Raw genomic sequence first — 24,343 nt, forward strand, 5'->3', positions numbered from 1 at the left:
ATTTGAATGACCATGGCCCGATTGGCTCGATCTCGAGACGCAGCGGTATTAGTTTAGTGCGGCTCAATCACGAACAGTGACTTAATGAGGTCGCGACAGATTAGCAGAGAGTGGAGACATGAATGGTTGTATGTCAATGAAAGCTACACAAGCATAATAATTAAAAAAAGGGAGGAGCTAGCACGCAACAAAACAAGTTGAAATCCAAGAGGCAAGTACGTCTTTCGGTCGGCCATTTTTTTCCCCCGTCTTTACGTGCATGGGCCAGTACACATGTTCTTGACTTTGACACACACCAACTAAATTAATTAGCCATGAATCGTCTTTTTACAGCGGTAACACATCCAACATTAATTTGACTCTGAACTTACACGAAGCCTAGAGTTTGTTTTATATTTTATGATATCTTGAGATTTAATTTAACTGTTGACCAGAGCTAGTAGTTTGCATGCACCTGGTGCAGAGACCTGGCATCATGAAATTAAAGGGAAGCACTGCAGCAGTGTACAGTGCCGTGGCAGCACTTCCCGGCACATCGCATCAATTAGCTCCGTTTACCCTGCCAATTACAAGTAATTACTGCAGCAGTACATAAATCAACCTGGACATACATGCACTCCACGCAGTACTGTCGATATATGACTGGATCGATCCATCAAATTAAAGGGAAGAGAATAGTGAACTCTAAAAATTGATAGAGGCATCATCTACTATTCTAATAGCACACTTAGGACAGTTTCACTGCATGTTTCATGTGATGTCATGCATATTAAAGAGGGTGCCACATTAGCAAAATTGCTGACTTGGCAGTGTCATTAAATGAGGGAATTTTATGAGATGAGAGAGAAGTTTCATCCCCATGAAACTTATCTGGCTCGGTTACCTAGTTTACAATCTTGGTAACTATGTCATAAAACTATACATTGAGACTGGCATTAGAGCATGCTCAACAACTCATCTATCTCTTATTCCATCAATAAAATAGATATCGAACAGTAAAATCTCTGTCCCTAAAATAGAGTATATATGAGAAAAAATCTCAAGTAGATACTTCATCTCATCCTTAAAAAGTAAATCATCCTTCATGTTAGAAAGAGAAACTTTATATTTGGAGTTTTTCTCTTTTTACTCCACATCTAAACATCCAATCTCAAGAGGAGAGAGCACGAAGACCATGAGAAAATATGGTTTCAAAATATTAATAAAATATATACGATGGATGTAATATAGAAGCTTTGTTGAAGTGATAATTGATATGAAAAGAAAATCTATTTTAGACAGTTATCCAAATAGCAATATGGATAATCAAATTTGGATGAGCAGCTAGAAATGCTGTTACACATTATCTATTTTTAGCCATCATCCATATGAGAAGAGATAGGGTTCTCTCTTCTCACTTCAAATGGATCATGCAAAACTATCTGCTGAGTAATATATGCTAGAGGGAAATAACTATTTAACATATATTAATAAAATATAGTTATGTGTGATATAGTGGATGTAATATCAACGATCTAATTAAGTATAAATAGACATGGAGAAGGAATATTTTTTAATATATTTAAATGAAGACACGGAGGAACATCATTGGATGATCGGTTGGACATGTTCTAATCTAGGTGGTGAGATGGAGGGGAGAGGCCGAGGAACAGTCACGTCTCATGCAAGTTACAACATCTATACAAACTCCAAACAACTGTAACTAAAATGGAGAGTTTATTGGTTACAAATTAATAAAATAAATATTTACAGTATTTTGGAGCAAGTGTATCGGAGGCAGTGCATTTTATATGTTAATTTTTAGATAATATTAAATAGATGATGCACATTGATTAGAGGTAACCACCTCTGCTATAAACTTCCTCTAATATAATGTTTCACTCAAAAGAAAAGGCCTAGGATTAAATTATATTTATGTCTTTCTATCTTGGGATGGATAACATGGTCCGAGAGCGTTTCCAACTGCATGTTGGAGTTGGGTTAATCAACGCATGCAAAAGGACGAAATACATTACAGCATGATTAAATGACTATAAACTATTAAGAACCTAAAAAAATAGACGAATTAATTTTAAGTAACTTTTAGCGGTCCAGAAATGAGAAAAAATGACTCAAATTCAAACAGTACATGAACGAAAAGACAATAATTAAGTTTTTTATATCACGTATATGATTAATCTGACGGGGTGTATATGTCCGTATTCAGCCCATAGTCCAATCCTTACAATAAGAGCCAGTTTAGTTCTAAATATTTTTCTCAAAAATATTACATCGAATCTTTGGACACTTAAAAGAAACATTAAATATAAATGAAAAAGAAAATTAACTGCATAGTATCGGAGAAATCGTGAGACAAATCTTTTGAACTTAATTAGTTCATGATTAGCCATAAGTGATAGAGTAACTCATATGTGCAAATAACGGATTAATTAGTCATTCGTCTTTCGATTTTCAAACGAGCTATGCAATTTGTTTTTTTATTCTTGTCACAAAAAACCTTTTCGACATCAGCTCAAACGGCTAAAGTGGCACCTCAAAATTTTTTTGTCGCGACCTTGCGAGCAACTGTAGCTGTAGCTGTAGCTATAGCTAGATCACCGTCACGTGCGGTCAAGGATAGGTAGGGGGCCAGCTCGTCCGGTCAAAATTAAGCGAGAAAGACGCATGGGTGATGGGCGGCTATCCCGCCCGTACAGCTGTCAGACACGTGGTGGTGGCGTGCAGGCGCGCGGGTACATGTATGTACACATGCGCGCGCGATCTCTCGGTCTCGGTCATGAATCTAGCTAGGCCATCAGCCGGCGATGATATGATCTAATGATCGCGGTCCGCGGCCACGCGCGCCACAGTTAAGCCCATCTCTCGGCTGGAAGCGGTTTTTTTAGCACATGAATATATATATATATATTTTTTGTTTATATGGCATGTAAATAGTTATAAAAAATATAAAAAAATTAATAAGATAATTTAATATAAGTTATATCATTTCACCGACATATAAGTTGTTTTTTTCTAGTTAAATTTAAACTTATATATTTATAGAGTGAACTCATATTAATATATCTTCTCAATTTTTTTATATTTTTCTACGACTATTTAGATAACATGCAAATGCACGGATGAACATACACCCATGTGTACTTAAAAACTGTTTTCCCTGCATCGGCCTCCCGGTTGATCGATTATCGCCACGGTGCATGTAGTATCCAGTGACCAGTCAAAGGGGGACCATTGTTCTAATTTCTCGTATAAAAAATCAACGTTATATTTATAAATAAAAAATAATTTATGAGAAAATTTTTTATATATTTATTTTTCGATCTAAATGTTAGATTGAAAATAAACTACGATATAAAACCTTAAAATTATTTTAAAATATAAAGTTTTAAGTTTAACTTTTGTTTTATATGTAAAGTGAAAAGATGATTGTCAGAATCATGACGGACGGTATGCGCTCCTCCCATTCCCTCCTGCGGCGCGCATGCAAAGCTAGGCTGCAAACGTAACGTGAGCTCGCAACCATTTGGCACCTCTCGCTCGGGCAGCTGCTTCCACTTGGACCCTGATCCCTGGATCCTCATCTCCACTCTTCCCGGCCGCCTGATCACAGCATGCATGCATGCATGCGCATTGCATCGAATGCACGCACGCGATGCGAGTGATCGATCGTCCTCTCGATCTCTCTCTAGCTGTAACGCTCACCCGTCTCGCGCGGTGCGCCGGTGCATGCCTGCCTTCTCTCCCGCCCCATGCCGCCATGTCGCATCCTATCATAATCTCATCTCTCTCGCGCGCGCAGCTAGATGCAAGCATGCCCGCGGCCGGCCCGCCTGGAGATGGCAACGGGGATCCGAGACCCGATAAGTATTTACTTCATTAGAACAAGAGTATGAAATATATATCACTCCTGGATAAGTAAGCGGACAAATGACTTCATCCGTTTGGACACGCGGGTATAAAAATATTCTTATGATTCCTATACCCGTTTACCCATGGGTAATAAATACCGACAAATTTAAATACACGTCATGGTCCAATATCAAATTGGCCTAGCCCAATAAATCAAAACCCTAGATATTTAAACCATCCATATATTTTTCAGCATAATATATAAATGTGTGATGTCTTAAGTACTAGTGTCTACTGTAATATACTATATGAAAACTATACAATTTAAATTGTTTTAAACTGTTATGGATATATGGGTGAACCGACAGATAAAGCACCCAAGCATACGAGTCTAGGGAAATTTTTCTACCCGTGATGGATATGGATATTTTAATGGTATAAAATTTTACTTGTGGATAAGGATTTAGGGTACCAATATCCGATAGATATTACGCATTACCATCCCTACCCTGTGTGTTGCAACGGGACACACAGGGCGCGCGCCGCGCATCCGTATCATTATCACCACCGCGCCGCGCGCGCGGCGCCTTTGATAGTCTCCGTCTCTCTTTCCGATCCTCTCGTGCGCGCGAGTGCAATGCAGGCGAGAGCTACTGATCCTAGCACGCTGGCTCCTTTTATCTCTCTCTCTCGATCTTTTGCCCGCTACGCATGCACAGTTAACTGATGAGCAAGCTAGCATGCAGTCCGTGCGGGTTTCGTGTTATCGCGGAGATATCGTCTAAAACCGTTGCTCAACGGAGTACGATTATCTGATGGGTTTTTCGCCGGTGGTTTCCGCACCATCGGCAAGGATGGTCCGTGCTAATTAAGAGCCTGCGACACGGCATGAGAGGCCGGCCGCCTGCAGCCGTGATCTCACCGGCCGGCACAGCAAGCTAGCGCTCACTGATATATCGATCTGTGTCCATGAAGCCCCAGGTCGTCCCTGGAGCGCGACGTGAGTTGTAGTACACAATTAACTGCATATTAACTTTTACAAACTTTTAAAACAATATATATATATATTTCTTTTAAAAAATACTCCGTTTATTAGTCTAAGAATTATGCACGCGAAAGACGAAATAAAAGTTTTACTGGTCGGCCACTTTACGAACGCAGCCAACGACGTCTTTGGATCGGTCAATTCTTTAATTAACCTGGTACACCACATAGTTAAGTTACTGTGTGGTATTAATTCGGGTGGGTGAGAAGATTAAATCGAAACAGTCTCATTGATAGCTCTTATGCAGTAGCGAATAGTGTGATCGTTCATGTCACTACCGAATAATGATCCGTTTCTTATTTGACTTTTAGGGAAAGTATTTTTATCGCATGACTGGATTCTTTTTCATGTCACTTAAATGGTTATTATTAAAATTTTAAAAATTAACAATATAGATAAATATAAATATTTCCATATTCTTTAGCATACACTAAGCTCAACCCTAAGCATGAATGAATGCACGCATGACCTCTTGCGCATACATACTTTAGGTTTCGATCTTCCACTGGAGTTAGTATTAGTTTGCTCTTTGTGATGGCATATTTATGTACCACTAGTATTTAATTAATTAATCAGCTACGAGAATCATGCCTCCAATCCAAGGTTAAGTTCAACAACCAAAGGCACAAAAACAAACGAGAGAAGTACATGGGAGGAGGTTATTGGCCTGCATGTATTTTTTGCAGATTTAAAACTGCACATTGGGTGGACAAAAGCGTCGGAACGATCTCCACTGGCCTGTAAAATAATTGAGCAGGTGTGCAGTTGATTAAAAGTTTATTATCCAAAGCCACTACTACTTCTGCTGGTGTTGGTTTCCTCAACTAAACACGATTGTTTATGTGTTCGAGCTTATGATTAAGTTATCTAGGTGGGTTATATAATTGGGTTGGCGAGCTAGATGGCCGGGCTCCAACTCGGCTAGCTACACTTGTAAGCTATTCTGATGTGACGCCTTGCGTGGATGGCGACAAAAACTGCCTTGCATGCCATATTGCCATGCCATGCCCACTGCCATGACCTAATTCTTCTCACTGTGTGTGGCTGTGCATGCATGCTACCTCTGCCTTTAATTAGTTTTCTGTCGTTTATCAAGTCAAGTACGTACAGAGAGACATAAGCAATGAGCAGCAAACTCAACTAAAAAAAGGGAATCTGTTGCTCACCTGTAGTACGGATTATACGCGGGTAAGGATTTTTTTTCCTTGAATGTAAAGAAAGTTGAGTGTTTTCAATGCAGAAAGAAATAAAGAGGAGCTAGCAAATGCAGCTATAGCTTCATGTTGCATGTTCTTCTTCTGGTAGGCTTATAAATCTAATAAAACTATCACCTCCCTCTTTTGATTTTTCCGTATAATTATAAACCAATATTTAAATTATTTGATTTTAAGGTTTTTATCGTATTTTATTTTTTAGCCTGAATTTTTAGATTGTTGGACACGTTCATAAAAAAAAATCATTCATAAATTATTTTTTGTTTGCAAATATACGATCTTTTTTTTCGTGAAAAAGTGCCCCTATACCACTGCACTTTACCTGCAGGCATATTACATATATGCTAAAGACAGTGCTAATTAAGTTAATTGATCCATGCCTATGGATAATAAACTCGATCAAAATGATGACTTCAGACTTTAGGAGTTGACGATTGATGTGATAAGACTAGCACCCCGGATTTCCAGCTTAGAAGCGACCTATAGTCCTAGAGCTAATTGGGTTCAGATATTCAACTGTCAATAGTTAAACATCTACAAGTGAATACACAACTAATGACAACTATATATAGGATCGGACAAATGGACAAAATACTAGCTACTACTAGCACAAGTTCACCAATATAACTTGGTGGAAAGATAGCGAGAGTTTATGGACACAAGTTGTGAATTGAAGCTGATTAATAGATCTAAGTTATCAATTTGTCTGACGGCTCTAATTAATGGACTAATACCAGTAGTCCAGTATTAAATACTGGCCGATGCATATATACTATACAGTACAGGCCCAAGTTCGCTGGCAAGACCCTCCACTGATGTTTCGTTTCTACGGTATGCCACTAAAATTGGGAAATATCAATGTATAGAATAATATATAATGAAATTAACCACGACGTAGTATCTATGTACTGCTACCTCTGTTTCATATTACAAATCTCTTTAGTCTTATTTAAATTCATTAATTGATATATATATATATATATATTCATTAGTATTCATACATATGAATCTAATGTTGGGTGTGTCAGTTAAAAAATAACCAATTTGAAAATGACCCCTATACCACTGCAACTGTGAAATTAGAAACCACTGTACAACTGTAAAATTTTGGTTTTACATACGGGATCCTATAATATATGCATTCGTCCTATTTAGCTTACAGTCTCATCTTTTCACTTTTCTTATACTTATAAAGTAAGCTTGAACTTTTAACCTTAAATAGAGTTTTTTATCGTAGTTTATTTTTAGCCTTAGTTTTCATATCACTAAAAACACATACGTAAAATTTTTATTCACAAATTATTTTTTATTTAATATGCATTTCTTTTTCCCTAAATCACCCAAACAATAACTCCCTTGATTTTTTAATGTTTTGTTCTATGGGTATGTTTGAAAGTTATAAAGATTTTGGATTATCTATTTTTTGGTATCTATTAGAGTACGTAAACAACTGAATTAACTAATAAAAAGTAAAAAGAAAATGCTTTAGGCATATGCAGTCACTTATTTTGAGTCGGAGAGAGTTGTTTTTGGACCAGTGGAGAACTCGACACTGCCACCGGAAATGTATATCTAACCATTTATGTTATATGTCTATATGAATAAAGAGAAAATTACTGCAAGCCATGCATAATGCCTCATCAAAGGATATGCTAAGTTACTATAAGGAACAATTCCTTAATCTCCATATATTATATTATACAAAAGAGTAAATTTCACGAGAACACATATTATAGTGCAAGTTGATTAAACCACAGAGTTTTTGACATGTTGCACATAACTTATCATCTATAAGTTTCACATAACCACACCATTAATAAATTTAATGTATCAGTATAGCAAGAGAAAATGATTAATCTTATATATGGGTAACTTGTATGTGATATGTGAACATGTAATTTTATAACCCATAATTATAGTGGGGGAAAATAATTAGTCAATAATGTGATTTATGAAACTTTAGGACCATAAAATCAGTGGTTTGTGCCACATACCAAAATCCTTATGATTTTTTGTGAAACTTGACCCATAGTATGAGTGTGGTTTGTGAATTTACTCTAAATAAATTAGAAGTGAGAATCTATCTATTTAAACACTCCTTTTGAAAGACCTTCTTTATCTCTAAAATATTTATTCAATATATAGTGATCTGAAACTAATATCTTATTCATGCATCTTATTAGTTTTTATTATGACATTCAAGTGCATCCTTAGGCTACTGCTACCGTCACAAAATGTAATTATTTTTAGATTGCTTAGCAAAACTAAGGTCTAAAAGAAAAGCTACGATGCTTCATAATAAACGAGGAATAGACCGGGAAGAAATGGTGGGTAGGGATATGATGAGAATTGTTTGATGGAAGAAATAGTAGGATGAATAGTGTCAGAAACAATAATATTTTGATGGAAGAAATAGTAGGATGAATAGTGCCAGAAATAATTATATTTTGATATATGATTAAATCCAAACAATATTTATATTTTAGAACCGAACGAATATACATTTTGCCTCGTCTAATATATTTAGTCAAAACCTACACAAATTAATCGTATCTTTTCAATCTGGGATAGGGAACTAAAGTCTGAGAGATCAAAACCATTCTTTACAGCCTGTATTGGCGCAGAATTGTTAGGGTTATTTAGTTTGCAACAAAATTTTAAAAAACATCAGATCAAAACTTTAAACAAACATTTGAAGTATTAAACTTAGTCTAATTACAAAATAAATTTCAGATTCCGCCTGAAAACCGCGAGACGTATCTTTTGAGTCTAATTAATCCGCCATTAGTACATATTGGTTACTGTATCACTTATGACTAATTACATCCTAATTAGACTTAAAAGATTCGTCTCACTGTTTTCTCCATAACTATGTAATTAGTTTTAATATTTATATATATTTAATGCTTTATTTAGATGTCCAAAGATTCGATGCGTTGTTTTTGGGAAAAAATTTTGGGAACTAAACAGCCCCTTAAAGCAGCAGCCACACTGCACTGCAATTAAGCATGTCCTTACAGCTACATATGCCTAGCTAGCCGCGGGCACCAGGTTAATTAATCAGTCAGCACAGAATCAAAAAGCCTGTCATGATGTCGCTTATTAGCCATAAAAGTACTTAATTAGTATACAAATCTGTGGAAAGGCGAAACTCATAGCTTTGCTTCATCTTTTTCTTCCACGTCCCGATTCCCTTCCGTACGTGCAGATCAGCGCGTGCATGCATGCTATCGACTGCAGATCGTACGAACGATATACATGCAAATAAAACTCTCGCCGGAAAAGCGCGCATGCACACAATCTATTTCGGGAATTACTCCCTGCGTTGAGAAGGACAGGGCATCAGAATAACTTAACACTAATCAACTCCAGCCACGCAAAATTCTAGATTTGATTAATTAAAGACAAGAACCCGAATTTGAGCACCGCGAAAAATGCATCAGCTGTTGCATGCGCAGTCCAGCAAGCTGGGAAGCAATCTTTTCGCTTTTATTTATACATATAAGCTAAAATTTAATTTTTAAACATTAAACTTGCATTTGTTTTTAAGTTTTTTCATCGTACTTTAATTTTTAGCATGTATATAAAAGTTTTATTTATAAATTAGTATTTGTTTATAAATATATTGTTGATTTTTTTACTTTAAAAGCGATGGCCCGCTAGCTAAGCTAATCAGGTCGCGACTGGACAGGCGAGCAAGCTAGCTAGAATACACACAGAGAGAGGGAGAGAGCGCGATATGATTGAATATTTTCTGGACCTTAACCAATCATGGCCAAGATAAGCTAGTAGCTAATTAAGCTAGGCAGCATCCGATGGCCGGCCGGCCGGCCGGCTAATTAATAATTAGCGCCGGGCGAAAGGCTGATTAAAGCAGCGTGGATGCAAGTGGGGATCGAGGAGCTAGCTAGCTATAGGGAGCGATTAGATTAGATTAGATTAGATTAGGGAGGCAGGATTAAGATAATCCGAGCGGCGCGCTGTCTCATCGCCGGGCATGTGCGTGCTCGCATCGCTCGATCGCCTGTCGCGTAGCGGCGCTCGATCCATCGCGGTAGCTTTCGCTTGTGCATGCATGCCCTGGTGCCTATGTCGCCATGGTTAAGCGATGCGTGATGGCGATGATAACTCTGGCTTTTCGTTGAAGCTGTCTGACTTTAGCGGTTGATTGCTAATGACGACCCACCCTTAAGTAGAGCCCTCCGGCCCGTTCGATTGATTACTTTATCGGTCGATCGATCCATCGATCGGGAGGAGAGGACTTGAACTGATGATATGCGCCCAGTTGCAACCTGGCGGTCGTAATCTGTGGTGACCTAATCTGGGCCAGATACATGCAACCTCTTCGTTAATGGGCATACCCTTGTAAGCATGCATTCTCATTTTATGCATCTTTGCCTCCTGTTCTTTTGGTTTAACGCATTTGACTCTTAAATATAAGTTTAAGTTTGACTAATGGTTTTATTATATAATTATTAATTATTTTTATTATGATTTGATTTATTACCTAAATACTTTATGAATAACTTATAATTCTCTATATTTGGGCAACTAATTCGAATAAAACGAATGATACGTATGTCTGTGAGTGTACGGCGTTATATTTGAAAGTACTATTATACTCTTTATAAAAGCTGGCTTGCTCTTATTCTAGATATTCTAGATAGTAAACAATCACTTGCTCAGGAGTAGTGCTACTCTTAATTCGTAAAATAAACTAAAGATGAAACGGCATCAGAAAAGCCATGCGATGGAGTGTTACGCCAAGGACATGAGGCAGACAGGTGTCGACCCTGGGATCCATCTACAGTACTTTTTTTTTCTTTCTTTCAGGGGATTCGTCTACTGTTGGTTGGACCGGCTAAGAACATCCTAGCAGCTAATCTATCTCATTTTTCATCTTAAAAATAGAGAATGAAGACTATAAATTGAGTTTCAACAGAACGGTCATCCTATCATTTATTTTTAGATGTCAATTCATAGTACGAGAGAAACTTCATATTTGGATGATCTCTCCATTCTCCAAAAAGATATAAAAGATGTTATATATGTATGATCTGGTGGAGTAAAATGAGATATGAATAATAAATCTATTTTAAATAATCATCCAAATAAAGTCATGGATGATTAAATTTAAATGAATGGTTGGGATGCTCTAAGTTCTGCAGGAGAGGAGAGAGGAGGCGAAGGCCGCGGGTGGCAAAGAGTCGGGTCACGCGCCACACGTGGGCGACGGCCCCGCCGCGCTAGCTCGATCGGCGAAGGGGGAGGAGGGAATGGTGGTGGTGGGCGCTGTGCCGTCGCGGCGAGATGTCATGTCTAATCTTTGATGCCGCGGGCGCGAGCGCGACGCGGTGGGCCGGGGCGGCCACGTGACGGTGCCGGCGAATGCCGCGTCCTCCCGCGTGGCGCCGTGGCCGAGACCGAGGCCATCACCCGTGCCGTCGCGGCGTCAGGTAAAATCGCCTTCTCTCACACTCGTTCATCGCGGTGCGCCCGGTGCGGGCGGCTTAATTGTCGCGGAACGCCGGCCGATCCGGTGCTGCTCGTCGCGTCGTCGCCATCGCCACATCCTGCCCGCGATTCTGGCGGCGCCCGTCCGTGCATGAGCAGCATCACGCGGGCGTGACTCGTGAGATGCTGGTGGTGGAGCCAAATTTCTCAAGGATTTGTCCGGTTGTGCTGTGCCTTTGGAGATAGGGGAACTTTTGGGCTTTTGTTGCGTGTCAGTTCGTACAGACTTTTAGGCCCGTGGAAGATCTCGATAAATTTGAGGAATAAGTTCACTTTGGGTACCTCAATTTTAAGTATCAAAATTATTCCTCAGGTATAATACCAGAAATGTTGGTACTCGAAGTTACGAAAATCATTCATATCCCTTGATAGTGGCATCTCAGTCAGTAAAAAATATATTAAAAAAATCGGGACCTGTCGGTTGCCAAATTAGAAAAAAGTTACTCAACAAAATATAGGACCCACATGTAAGCCTAATAACAAAATAAAAAAAATCTCCTCTCTCCCCTCCCCATCGAGGCCGGTAGCAGCAGGCGCAGGTGGCGGCGGCAAGCGCAGGCGTGGGCGCGCGGTGGCTCGGCCGCGGGGGCAGCGACAGCAGTGGGTGCGAACTTGGGGCGGCTCGGGCGCGGGATGGCGGCGGCAGCAGCGACGAGCTCGGTCTCCGTCCCGCACCCAGGGGGCGCCTCCCCGTGAAGGCCTTCACGATGAACACCTCCGTCACCGTCTGCCCGCCGTCGTCCTTGATGTACTCGAACGGGCTCTTCGCACCCCCGGCCAGCAACGGACTCCGCCGTCGCCGCCGATGTCGTGGGTGAGCGCCGCGAGCGACGCCGCGGTGACGACGTCTCGACCCTGAGGGAGATGGTCGACGGGGAGGACGAGGTAGGTGGCGCCGGTCCTCGATGGCGAGAACCGACGTCGGGCGGCCAAGCCAGAACCCATCGGCGCGGCACATGACGAGGCACCCGGCGTGCTCCACCATCACCTCCTCGGTCATCCTCCCCGCCTCCGCCGCCAGCCTCTCCTCTCCCCACAGCACCAGCCGCCGCCAGCCTCTCCCCTCCACGTACGCCGGCGCCCGGCCAGCCCCAGTCGCGCTGTCGGCCGCGCCTAGTCCAGCCAGCGCTGTCGTCAATCAATCGATAGGGAACTCGTACGTGAGCTACGAGTTGCTGCTGCTGGCGTCACCGCTTGCGTTGCTTACAATTAGTACGTACTGCATCAGACAAAACAATGGGAGAAAATCCTCTGTATTTCAACACAACGGTGTCGTGTGCACTAACGCAATCAAACAGGGAGGGGCAGAACTTGGCGTACCGAGCGGTGAGCATCATGTTCTTGCACATGTTCATTCCTAGCATCCAAAGCACAGAACCACCAAAAGGCAATGGCTTAGCTTTAGCCGTGGAGGAGATGATCGGGATGGGGGCACTGCCTGCCGTCGCCGCCCACCGCCCTGTGCGCCGCAGCTCGGCGACCGTTGGTCGCCCACCCTCAGCCCACCGGCCGCCCACCGCTGCTCTGCCCGTCGCCACGCTCGCCGTCGTCGCTCCGCTACCGTGTCGCCACCGCCGCTCTGCCCCTCCGCCCCCGCCACCCTCCGACCGCCGCCGCTCGCTTTCCGCCAGCCTCCTAGGCCCGTCGGCTCTCCGCCCGCCGCCGGCCTCCCTCACTAAAGAAGAAGAGAAGAGAGAGAGGAGAAGGAAAGAGAAGGAAAAAAGATGTGCAGCTACCATGTGGGCATCACATATTTTTTAATTTTCTTTCGTCTGACTTAGTATGCCACGTCACCAAAACCACCATTTAATACTGCCAAGGGACATGATTTGGATGGTTTTCGTAATTTCGAGTACCAAAATTTCTGGTATTGTAGCTGAGGGATGATTTCGATACTTCATAACAAATTAAGGGACCCAAAGTAAACTTATTCCTAAATTTGACCTTGTGATTTATGGGTTCTTTGGGCTGGAAAATCTGGCCCAATGGCCGGTTCGTTTGCTCTTCAACGGGCCCATACGAGAGGGCATATCCGGTACAACTACTACATTTTTCGACACGCACGATTTTCAAACTGCAAAACATTATGTTTTTATTAAGAATGTTTAGGTAAAAGTTATTTAAAAAATCATACTAATCTATTTTTATAGTTTATAATAACTAATACTTGATTAATCAATAGTGTTTCTCGTTTTGGGTGCGTCGTTAATTCCAACTCCAACCTCTCCTCTCGAACGCGCCCAACAGCGTGGAAATTCTCGGGAGTTCCGATGTTTCACGGCTCGATTTTGCTTTTTATCCTATCTGCATTTCTGTGTGCATAGAAAGCGACTACATGTGCCACAGGTTATTTATATTTAGCACTTGTAGATTGCGAGGCAGGATTTATTTAGCAGCTAGGGAGTAGAATTTGTGTTAAAGATAACAAGAATCATTCAAGTGGGTTCTAGTGCGGTGTAGGAACCAACATAATAGTCGCCGAGGATATTCGTCCGCAACAAAAATAGAAAGCAGGCGTCGTTGTAGACGAGAATTTTCGCCACCGAAATCTGTGAGCTGAAGGATTCGGAGCACATTTGGCTTTTGAAATCCGTGTGCTCAAGGAAAGAACCGGAGCAGTATATTCTGTCTCCCTCAGAGCCTCGCAGCAACAAGCACACCATGGTGCGTTCTATCTTTGATCCACTTGAGATGCACCCATCAACATGTACAACGCAGGCCGACCACATACAAATTCAGCACGGGGATATATAGGAATACACACACTCGAGTTCTCTATGCTGTAAACAAGGAGTATTGAGCTACCTTGTGCACACAAAGTTGATCTGACATTAATCTGACCTGTTGCTATAACACAGAAAATACTGATTACAGAAGAATAAAAATAATGCCTGAAGGGTTAAATTACAGCCGGAAACTGCACTATAGGTTAATGACTTCTCACACATTATGCTAGCAATACAGGCTGCATTTGGCACCTCGCAGCCCCAAGAAGGGTCTGAGACTAAAGAATCGCTCTCTTATCAGCAGTATGTACAAGCCCATTTCTCATTTGCTTCTCCGACAAGCTCATCAGGGCAATTCCTGTCTAAACGCGAAGGGCTGCTTAAGAAGCAGCCTTAGTGATATCCTTGCTTGATCGATTGTACTCCATGTGGCTCTTGACAAGCTGACCAGCAGCAAGAGCGGCAAGGAGCGAGAGCTCACCGGCAAGCACGCTGCCAGCTACTATGGTAGCTAAACGTTGAGCGTTTGCACCTGGTAAGTCATGAATTGAACCCTTCACACCAAGCAGGTTCAAACAAGCGGCCTGTGAGGCCAGACATGTACCACCCCCGATTGTGCCAACCTGAGAGGAATAATTGAACCATTTTTACTGACAAGGAGAAATTAACAAAATAGTAAACAAAAATCATGTTAAAGCAATTGATACAAGGAGATTTATAGGTTAGTGTTGCAGCTCCAGTTATGCAATATATATATATAACAGGTTATGCTAATAACCTACATACCACAGGTAGCACTAGGAATTAAAGCGAATAAATAATCACCTCAATGGATGGCATGGTGACGGAGATGTGAAGATCATCTCCATCATTTACTGTCTCCAACATGGTGATGCATTGTGAGCTTTCAACATTTTGTGCAGGATCCTGTCCTGTAGCGATGAATAATGCAGTAACAATATTACTTGCATGGGCATTAAAACCACCGAGAGCTCCAGCTACAGCTGATCCAGCAAGATTTTTGATAATGTTAAGCTCGACAAGTTTTTCTGTAGTGGTCTTAAGAACTTTCTGCACAACGTCCCTTTTAATAGTAGCCTCGCAAACAACAGATTTCCCACGGCCTTCAATCCAGTTAACAGCTGTCGGCTTCTTATCTGAGCAATAGTTACCTGATGAACACAGATTAATTCATCAATGTGCATGTAAAGACAAGAACATACATGGTGAATTGATGAAAACAGCTAGTAGACACCCATTGTTTCAAAAAGTACCCCCAGAACAAGTGCCGATCGAATTGATCCACGTAAATATCTTCTCGGAAAACATTATACTATGTTGATGTGAATCTGATGCTAAGTAGTGCATTGACTGCTATTCCCTAATCAGAACCTATTTTACAATTGAGCTAGGGTAGTGCACGATGAGAAGAAAAATGAAAATACATCCAACAATACCTTTTTATGGAGGAAAATATTACATCTTATAACCTGCTGGATCTTCTAAGCTTCGATATTTGGTTTCAGTAAATAAGCCCAGAGTTTCCCTCTCTAGATTGATATAAAAATCTAACTAGTGACATGTTTCTTCAGGTTACAAAGCACCAGGCAGAGAATATTTGGATGCTGATGAAATATGTTTTTCAACATTTCCTTCGTAATATTTCTAGTCAGAAAATAAACAATGTAATTTTTTATTGGACTTCTACAGAAAGGACATTGACTTTAAGAGAGGAACTAAAAACTAACTGAGAATGGGAAGTTCAAGGGAAAGAGTGAAAACCAGATATGCTGATGATATCCATGTCAGGGAAGTCATTCCGCAGATAGCCCAAGACATTCTCAACACCTTTTGACACCATATTCATTCCCATAGCATCTCCAGTAATACAGGTAAATCTCATGTATAGGTTCCTCCCAGCTAGTGCACAATGAATGTCTTGAAGCCTACCAAATCTGCTGCACCTACACCGATTAAAACAATTTTTATCTCACTTCTAATGGTTATAGAAGATGGTCCTTTTATGAAGTTATTGTTCTACTAAGGAAGCAAAGCAATAGAGCAAATGACATAAAATCGACCTAGATAAGCAAGCGGCTTAATTGTCTACAAATTCCCCCAATAAAGTATTCATGCAGTTTAAGAAGAAAAACTTATATAAGGCGCAAAGGAGGAGAACAAATTTAGAGAACTCATGGAGCAATCAGATAAGTTGTAAAAACAGATTGATCTCACAGTTTTGCAGCCACAGCGCAATCTAAAATGTTGTATGTCATTTGCCACATATAAAACTAAAAACTGGAACATGCAGTCCGAAATACAAGGGTTGAAAGGACAATGTCAATTGACAAATTCATACTTAGCTCTGTAAGTCCTTGAAGAATACACTGCGAAAATGCAAAAAGGTAAAAAAGTAGCCATTGGAACCATGACACTGCCCAAACATGCAATGAGTTGGATGGTTATTGGGAAGATGAATCTGCTGACAAAAACAATTATAAAACACCGTACAGTTTAAAAGATCAAAAATTGAAAAAAAAAATGTATAAAAACATTAGACTTTGACTGAGAGAGTAAATATGCCGATATGTACAAGGTCTCAACAACTGAATACATTTGTGGGAAACACAAAAAGTTGCATGTGTAGTAAAACAGTGCAAAATACAATACAATATTATGAAGGCAACAATCAAATACTAAATGCAGCATGCCTAAGAAATAAACTGCTCAACGTATTTGGAACTTTGAAGTACACGTGGCCACGAATTCTAAAAAGAAATTCGATAACACCTCCATATTTTCTCAGTAATCTCAAATAACAAAAAACAATGTAAAATAAGATGCACTATTTATGAAACAATGTAAATCGACAGTTAATTATCCGAACGTGAGCCTACGGTTATCAATAATGTATTGAAAGACAGTAACAATGCTTATGAACACGAACCTATGCTAATCTAACGGTTCCAAACAACAAAATACAATAAAGGAACATATCTTACATTTTAAAAAATAGATCCTCTAAGGATACAGACTACAGAGTGATCGTTGCTAGGAAGTAACAGAGACCAAAAACTCCAAAAATAAATGGCGTTAATCTGAAAATTCTAACACCATAACCTGTCAGTAGATGTGTGTACCCTGAACATCTGAAAGGAGAAAACGTGCACTAAAGGTTGAAATCTTAAATCCACATGCTCTGAAATTTGAACACAAGCTGATAGTTCATCCACATTACCTGTTATTTAGACGAAATAAAGAAGCAATTCAAGGTCAACACTTTGAAAAAAGATATGAACTGGCATTATCTACATTTAGCTGGTGACTCTTTAGAACAAGTAATATAGTACTTATAACAATGCATTGTCCAGTACTCCAGTGCATGTGCAATAAGCCAAGAAGCTGTGGGTCTACCCTGCCATCAATCACATGAGAAAGGGCTTTCCTTGGTGGGAAATCACCTAGTCTTAAAATACCATGCAGTGCTAGCTACCAGTCCATTACTCAAACATAAGACGACAACCTTAAGATACACCGAAAGAGTGTCTATTGTCGCGCAAAATCTTATAACACTTTGAGCACGCACGCAATCAACAGCTAGATTAATGGATATGAAGTGTACCTATTGAAGACAGAAGCCAGCAACTCAAAATTGGCAGGCGCCTCAACAAACGCCTTGAGCTCCGCTGCCCGCTTTGCCGAAGGCAACTTGACCGCAGGAGCGCGGGACATGGCGTCCCGGAGCAGAACGCTGATGGCGCCGCCGGACGCCGCGATGGCCCTGCACCCGCGGTTGACGCTGGCAACGAGGCACCCTTCGGTAGTGGCCAGGGGAACATGGTACTCGCGCCCGTCGAGGATCAGCGGGCCGGCGACCCCCACGGGCAGCTGCACGTACCCGACGGGCATCTCACAGCATTGCCCCAGGATGGCCTGGTAGTCCATCCCCTCGAAGGGTAGCCCCTCCACTCCTCGCCCCGTGACCCGCCGCAGCGCCTCCCGCCTCAGCCTGGCCGCGCGGCGGCAGTCCCCGAGCCGCGACTCAAGGCGGTGCGACGGCAGCGCGCCGGACACCACCGCGGCGACGATCTCCTCGTCCCCGCCCTCCATCCCCGCGCCATGCATTGGCGCGGGCTCGGCGTCGGCGGCGGGGCCGCCCTCGTCGTCGTCGCCACTGGTGGCGGGGGCATCAGAGTGGGCGAACAGGCTGAGGAGGTAGACGACGGAGGCGAGCTGGCACACCACGGTGGCGAGCTCCCGGCCGCCGAGGGGGAACCTGAGGGGCCGCCCCCTGTCGCTGCAGAGGCGGAGCAGGTCGAAGGAGGAGAGCACAAGCGAGACCATGGCCAGGCCGTTGGTGATCCGCATCGGCAGGGGCAGCGCCCTCCGCGTCGCCCCGATGCGCCCGCCGCCGACCCGGCGCGCGTCCATCCGCGATCACCGAGCGAAAAATTACGAGCCGCGCGGCCTTTGTGCACGCTGCGTTTGCGCGGTGTGTTTTTCGTTTTGCTCGGGAGACACCCGCGCGCGGTGATGGACGGACGGGGAGGAGTCGGGGGAGGGGATCGGACGGACGGGAGGGCCCGAGGCGGAGGCGGAGGCGGTGTGTGTGTGTGAATTGTGATGGTGGTGGTGTACACGGAAAGCGCAGCGAGGGAGGGACGGCGCTCAGATCAGATGTTCGGCGTGACATGGGTGGGGGATCGAAGCGCATGGCCGGGGGACACGGCACGCACGACGGGGCCCCGCGCGCGGATGGGCGGCGGGTTCTTTCTTTTCTTCCAAGCAGAAGACCAGGCGGAGGCGGCGGCGGCGGCGTCGCCTCCGCCGCTCGGGCGTCTCCACTGCTCACTGGAGATGCGTGGGTTGTGTGACGAGTCTTGTGATTGTGAGTTGTGACACGTCCGACGCGTTGTTTGCCATCAAAATCTGCACTTTGTCACCATCGGAGTCATCCATCCGCGGGTTTACAAAGGAGGCCATAAGGATATGTTCAACAGTTGGATAAACTGCGCTACCCATCCCGAGGGTCAGATCTCCATTAAAAATGATATAATTCACTACCCAAATTCGCTATTATTTACTACTAAACTTATGTAAGCCTACTCTTATCAACATTTAACTTTATACTCCATATCCTTTAAACCCAAATTCGCTCATTAAATTAACATTGATGTTGCATGCATACTTGGTTTGTACATGGTGTGCGGTATAAGTTGCACACATTCCCCCATGGCCCCATCAACCGTAACTAAATAATTTCCTCAAAACTATAAAACCAATCTAATCTGAATTTGCCTTAAGTTAAGATAAAAACGAAAACGAGCGCTTTCATGTTGACCAGCCACTGATTTATACTGGCGAGAGAGACAAAAGGCATACACATTTTCAACCTGTTTCATATATAAAACAGTTGCTTACATGTTAACTGAGATCATACATGCAGTACAAAAATACCTAAATCATGTCATCATCATGTGTACTATTATACACCTCAATTCTACTCACGTCATATCGCTCGGAAGAATATAATAACAAAGCTACACGTCTCATGTAGTAACAAGAACATCCTCAAACGTTTCCATTCTAGAGCAAGGTAAGGTTTAGTTCCTAATTTTTTTTTCAAAAACATTACATCAAATTTTTAGACATCTAAATAAAGTATTAAATATAGATAACCAAACAACTAATTATACAGTTATGTAAGAAATCATGAGACGAATCTTTTGAGCCTAATTAGTCCATAATTAGTTATAAGTGCTACAGTAACCAACATGGGTAATGACGGATTAATTAGGCTCAAAAGATTCGTCTCGCGGTTTAGGCTAGTCGTGAAATTCGTTTTTTCATTCGTATCCGAAAACCCTTTCGACATCCAGTCAATATTTGATATGACATTTCTTCCAAAATTTTTTTTCAAAAACACCACCTAATTTTTGGAGTTCGAATAGTTTTAACCGCCGCAGTTTCGCTGCTGTCAACCGCGTGACTCGTTTGAAAGCTCGAGCAGTTGCTCGAGCAGACGATGCGAGTCCGTTTGGCTTCGCTGGCAAGCAAACGTGACTGACTCGGGGTTCCCGTAGCAGAAGGCGCCAACCCGGCCCCAGTCGCAATCCCCTTTCCCCTCGTCGTCGTCGTCCTCCTCCTCCCTCCGCCGACTCGACTCGCCTCGCCCACCTCCTTTTCCATTCCAAATCCCACCGCCGATTGACTCACTCCCACTCGCCTCGCGCCTCCCCCCAATCCCCTCCGGAGAGGGGCGGCGGCGGCGAGCGAGACAGCGAAGCGCGCCTCCCCGATCCTCGCAGGATTCCACCGATCGCTGCGTTGCCGGATGGCTCTGCAGCAGCAGCCGACGCAGCAGCAGCAGCAGCAGGCGGGGTCGGCGTCCGGTTCGGCGTCGGCGTCGAGCTCCAGCTCGGGGCTGCACATGCTCGTTTCTCCCTTCGGCGACACCACGTACACCAAGGTGTTCGTCGGCGGGCTCGCCTGGGAGACCACCAGCGAGAAGCTCCGCCGCTTCTACGACCGTTTCGGGGAGATCCTCGAGGCCGTGGTCATCACCGACAGGCACTCCGGCCGCTCCAAGGGCTACGGCTTCGTCAGTGACTCGATTCGCCGCTGTTGATCCTGCTGCTTCCGGGCGTTGTGTTTTTTTTTCCCGGCGTGGATTGCTGCTTGGATTGGAATAGTGTTGTCTTACGAGCGTCATGTTGAACCTTCGCCAGGTGACGTTCCGTGATCCCGAGTCGGCGAGGAAGGCCTGTGAGGACCCGACGCCCGTGATCGACGGCAGGCGTGCCAATTGCAACCTGGCGTCGCTTGGTCGCGCTCAGCCTGCAGTTCCTCTTGGTATTGTTCTCCCTCCTCCGACACTTATTTGCGCTAGGTTATTCCAGCCGCTGTGAGGATGAATAGTTATTGCACTGCTGTCGTCGTATGATAATGTTATCTTCTGCAAACTTAATTGATCGGTTCTACATTACGTCTTCTCTACAAAGTGAACCGAAGTAGAGTTGAAAATTTACCTTCTCAGCTCAGGTGGGTTCAAAACTTATGATCATACCACAGATAAAATCATAAGAGCTAAGATGATATGAGCATTAAGTGAACAGAAGTACTAATGGTACTGACGTTTGCATGTTGTTTTATTTACAAACTACAATATGCCCAATGTTGATATGGTGACTGTCAATATACCCTGTTGGTACCCCCCTTAACTAATTATTGGAAGTGTTCATGTGTTGATAACGGTTCTCTTTTTGTATACATTTGTTCTGAATACATGCACAATCTATTTAGGGAGGCCAAGATCAGCTGGGTCCTACTTTGGTGTTCCAGTTCCAAGGGGCATTTATGTAGGCGGTTATGGTCAGCACCGGCCACTTCCACTTGGGTATTACCAAGGATTCCCAGTTCCACAATACAGGTATGATGACCTGTGTGATATGATGCGTCAGCTTTTCCAATGCGGTTTCCTTGTAACTAAATATTCAAGTGAGGCCAGTGGTTTGATAACTTGATTGCGCATTTGTTATGTACAAGGCATTGCATGTCGAACTTCCATCTTTCTCTTAGATGACCTATTTGTGATCTTCAAGTAGTTCTTAGGCATAATATACTCTTGTGAGTTGTGGCACTATATATTATCTACTTTTTGGGTAGATTGTACATAGCCTGTGCTTATTTTATCATCTGCGTCCCATTTTTTATGCTCTTCAAAAAATCACCAAACAAACATGTTCATTTTTAACATGGAACATGGTATCACTGTTTTGGAATTCAATAAGGTGTGTTCGGTCATTCATTTTCCTCCTTTTGCAGCTACACTACATATGGGACAGAATACATCTATCCACAGGTTGAGGTGTAAAGATGTTACGTTTAATTTTTTATTCACAACATAAGGGTTGTACAAAGCATTGATCGATTCTGATGAGAGATCTCTTTGTAGGGCACATTAAACCCATATGTTGGTCAGCAATATGTTCCGATTTATGGAATTTCATCCACAGGAAATACTTCTAACCAACCATTTAGCCAGTTCAGCCCATCCATTTCTGGTCTTGGTAATGGTTATGTGGCTGTTCATGGTTACAATGTGCCAGGAAGTCCATTTGTACAGCTGACCGGATCAAACTTTAGCAGTGCACCGCCTACGCCTCGGCCCACCATTCAGGCTCCCTTTTTAGTTGGTAATGTGGTCTTCTTCGTCTAACATTCTCAGTATTTAGTAATTCCTCTTCTCTTATGCTATATGTTCTCACACCAAATTGACCAAGCTAACATGGATGCAACTGCCCAATTTCCTACTGCATCCTTCTATATTGTTTGTTTCAGTCTTCTCCTTTTGGTAATAACTCTAACTTACCTGCCCTTTGTAGCAGCACCGGTTCCTACTCATGCACACTTGGTCCTCCCAGCCCATTCACCCCAGTTTACACAGACTGGTGGTTCAGACCAAAGAGCAAGCTGAACTATGCTGCCAAACATTTGTACCTTGAGGTTTGTTTTTTTCTTGACTGTTGTTATCTTTGTTTGTTATTGTCTGGTAGTTAACTGTGTTTTTTTGGGGTTCCTAATAGGTACCCTTAGATTCCAGCAGGACAAAAGAGCAGTGCTGCTGTATTTGTAGCGCTGTTTCTTACCTGGCAAGAATCATCCTTGCATTCATAAGGTATCAATTGTGATGTACTAAGAAGTCACTCTTGCGTTCATAGAGTAACGATCTTGCTTTATTGATGTCCTGTCCTTCAGATGTATTCCCTCCGTTCCTAAATGTTTTGACGCCGTTGATTTTCTTTATATACGTTTGACTATTCGTCTTATTCAAAAAATTTACATAATTATTAATTATTTTTATATCATTTCATTTATTATTAAATATACTTTTATGCATATATATAGCTTTACATATTTTATAAAAAAATTTGAATAAGACGAATAGTCAAACGTGTATAAAAAAATCAACGGTGTCAAACATTTAGGGACGGAGGGAGTATACAGTAGCTTCATTTTATTACCTGATTTCTATTGCTGCAATTTAATTATTGTTACTGATGGGTAACTTAGCGATGAAATTTATGCAGGTTGTCCTTGTCATGGTCATCAGATGTACCTGGAAATCACGATGTTGTCCCGATGGATGGGGCAATGATCCAAGAGCAGCGGTTGCTCTTGTCATTTTTGCTTGGTTTAGTCTCAATGGGACTGCAATCATTGCTGCAGCGTGAAGCTCTAGATGCAGCATTATTGATCCTGTATCTGAGAGCTCATGGAGTCTATGGAGATATACTGGATGCTGGAATGGAGTCCAGCACCCTGTAAGATGATTACTCCCTTTGGATTAGTCATGATGCACTCAGATGATTGTTCACTTTGAACTCCTGAAGAATCAAGTTACTATGTCGTCAATTATATCCCAATGTTGGAGTCTGGCACAAGTCCAACAAATGTAGCCCGCCAGTCTTGTGTCTGTCTATGGTCGTGAACGTGATCTATGCTTTCCCCATCATGTCCAACATGTTAGTCCAAGAAGGTCCTTCCTGCATCTGTAACCCAAGTATCTACCGAAACTGCTCAATGTCGTCACCAACTGGTAACGAGGAGGTCAAGAGGAACTGCTCAGTGTCGTTACCAACTGGTAACAGTGTCAAAAGGATTATTATCTATGGTGTTATTGGTGTCGGCACCAAAAACTGTTGTTGTTTTAAGTGTCCTACAAGTGTCAGTTTATTTTTCCAGTGCTGTGTGCTCAGAAGTTCCTACTTGCGAGAACAGAACTTTGTTGTGCTACTAAAAATAAATCAGTCGGATGCGAATCCCATGTGTGGGGTCTTATCGATAATGTTCAAGTCTGGGCTGTTAAAACTTGTACAATTTGTACAGATTGTTCTGCAGTTTTGCAGTCTTGCGTATTTTGTGAAATATTGGTTCAGAAATTGGAGTGTTTTTCTGTATGGCAACAGTGCTCTCAGCTCGAGTTAACTTGGAAG

The 24,343-nt window shown here is 42.5% G+C and overlaps 2 protein-coding genes and 1 pseudogene across 6 annotated transcripts; 1 reads left to right on the plus strand and 2 right to left on the minus strand.

Annotated features, from left to right (window-relative positions):
- Window positions 1–9,421: 9,421 nt before the first annotated feature.
- On the minus strand, window positions 9,422–12,670 carry LOC102714885 (annotated as a pseudogene).
- A 1,604-nt stretch (window positions 12,671–14,274) lies between these two features.
- On the minus strand, window positions 14,275–18,787 carry LOC102709438 (3-hydroxy-3-methylglutaryl-coenzyme A reductase 1). Of its 2 annotated transcripts, XM_015833785.2 has the most exons (5): window positions 17,971–18,787; window positions 16,708–16,827; window positions 16,131–16,312; window positions 15,174–15,520; window positions 14,275–14,971 (listed from the first exon to the last, which is right to left on the minus strand). In XM_015833785.2, the coding sequence occupies exons 1-5, from the start codon at window positions 18,777–18,779 to the stop codon at window positions 14,729–14,731; spliced, it is 1,701 nt and encodes a 566-aa protein (XP_015689271.2). In that variant the 5' UTR covers window positions 18,780–18,787; the 3' UTR covers window positions 14,275–14,728. The 2 variants fall into 2 exon arrangements, with proteins under 2 accessions (XP_015689271.2, XP_015689273.2); XM_015833787.2 differs by lacking the exon at window positions 16,708–16,827 and having other exon boundaries at window positions 14,276–14,971.
- A 1,663-nt stretch (window positions 18,788–20,450) lies between these two features.
- Window positions 20,451–24,334, plus strand: LOC102709716 (RNA-binding protein 38-like). Of its 4 annotated transcripts, none has more exons than XM_015833790.2 (8): window positions 20,451–20,949; window positions 21,077–21,200; window positions 21,651–21,777; window positions 22,173–22,215; window positions 22,303–22,543; window positions 22,733–22,853; window positions 22,934–23,025; window positions 23,438–24,334. In XM_015833790.2, exons 1-6 carry the CDS (start codon window positions 20,683–20,685, stop codon window positions 22,822–22,824), a joined length of 894 nt encoding a protein of 297 aa, XP_015689276.1. In that variant the 5' UTR covers window positions 20,451–20,682; the 3' UTR covers window positions 22,825–22,853; window positions 22,934–23,025; window positions 23,438–24,334. The 4 variants fall into 4 exon arrangements, with proteins under 4 accessions (XP_015689276.1, XP_015689277.1, XP_015689278.1 ...); XM_015833791.2 differs by having other exon boundaries at window positions 22,736–22,853; XM_015833792.2 differs by having other exon boundaries at window positions 22,173–22,209.
- Window positions 24,335–24,343: the final 9 nt, after the last annotated feature.

The sequence above is a fragment of the Oryza brachyantha genome, chromosome 2, assembly GCF_000231095.2.
Source record: "Oryza brachyantha chromosome 2, ObraRS2, whole genome shotgun sequence".
NCBI classification, from domain to species: domain Eukaryota; kingdom Viridiplantae; phylum Streptophyta; class Magnoliopsida; order Poales; family Poaceae; genus Oryza; species Oryza brachyantha.

Excerpts from the sequence above, each read along its gene's own strand:
- LOC102709716 (XM_015833790.2), top strand. The coding sequence starts at position 20,683 with ATGGCTCTGCAGCAGCAGCCGACGCAGCAGCAGCAGCAGCAGGCGGGG. Across the intron at positions 20,950-21,076 it reads GCTCCAAGGGCTACGGCTTC|GTGACGTTCCGTGATCCCGA; the intron begins GTCAGTGACTCG and ends AACCTTCGCCAG. Across the intron at positions 21,778-22,172 it reads TTCCCAGTTCCACAATACAG|CTACACTACATATGGGACAG; the intron begins GTATGATGACCT and ends CTCCTTTTGCAG.
- LOC102709438 (XM_015833785.2), bottom strand. The coding sequence starts at position 18,779 with ATGGACGCGCGCCGGGTCGGCGGCGGGCGCATCGGGGCGACGCGGAGG. Across the intron at positions 16,313-16,707 it reads TCAAGGACTTACAGAGCTAA|GTGCAGCAGATTTGGTAGGC; the intron begins GTATGAATTTGT and ends TAATCGGTGTAG. Across the intron at positions 14,972-15,173 it reads TCACCATGCCATCCATTGAG|GTTGGCACAATCGGGGGTGG; the intron begins GTGATTATTTAT and ends TATTCCTCTCAG.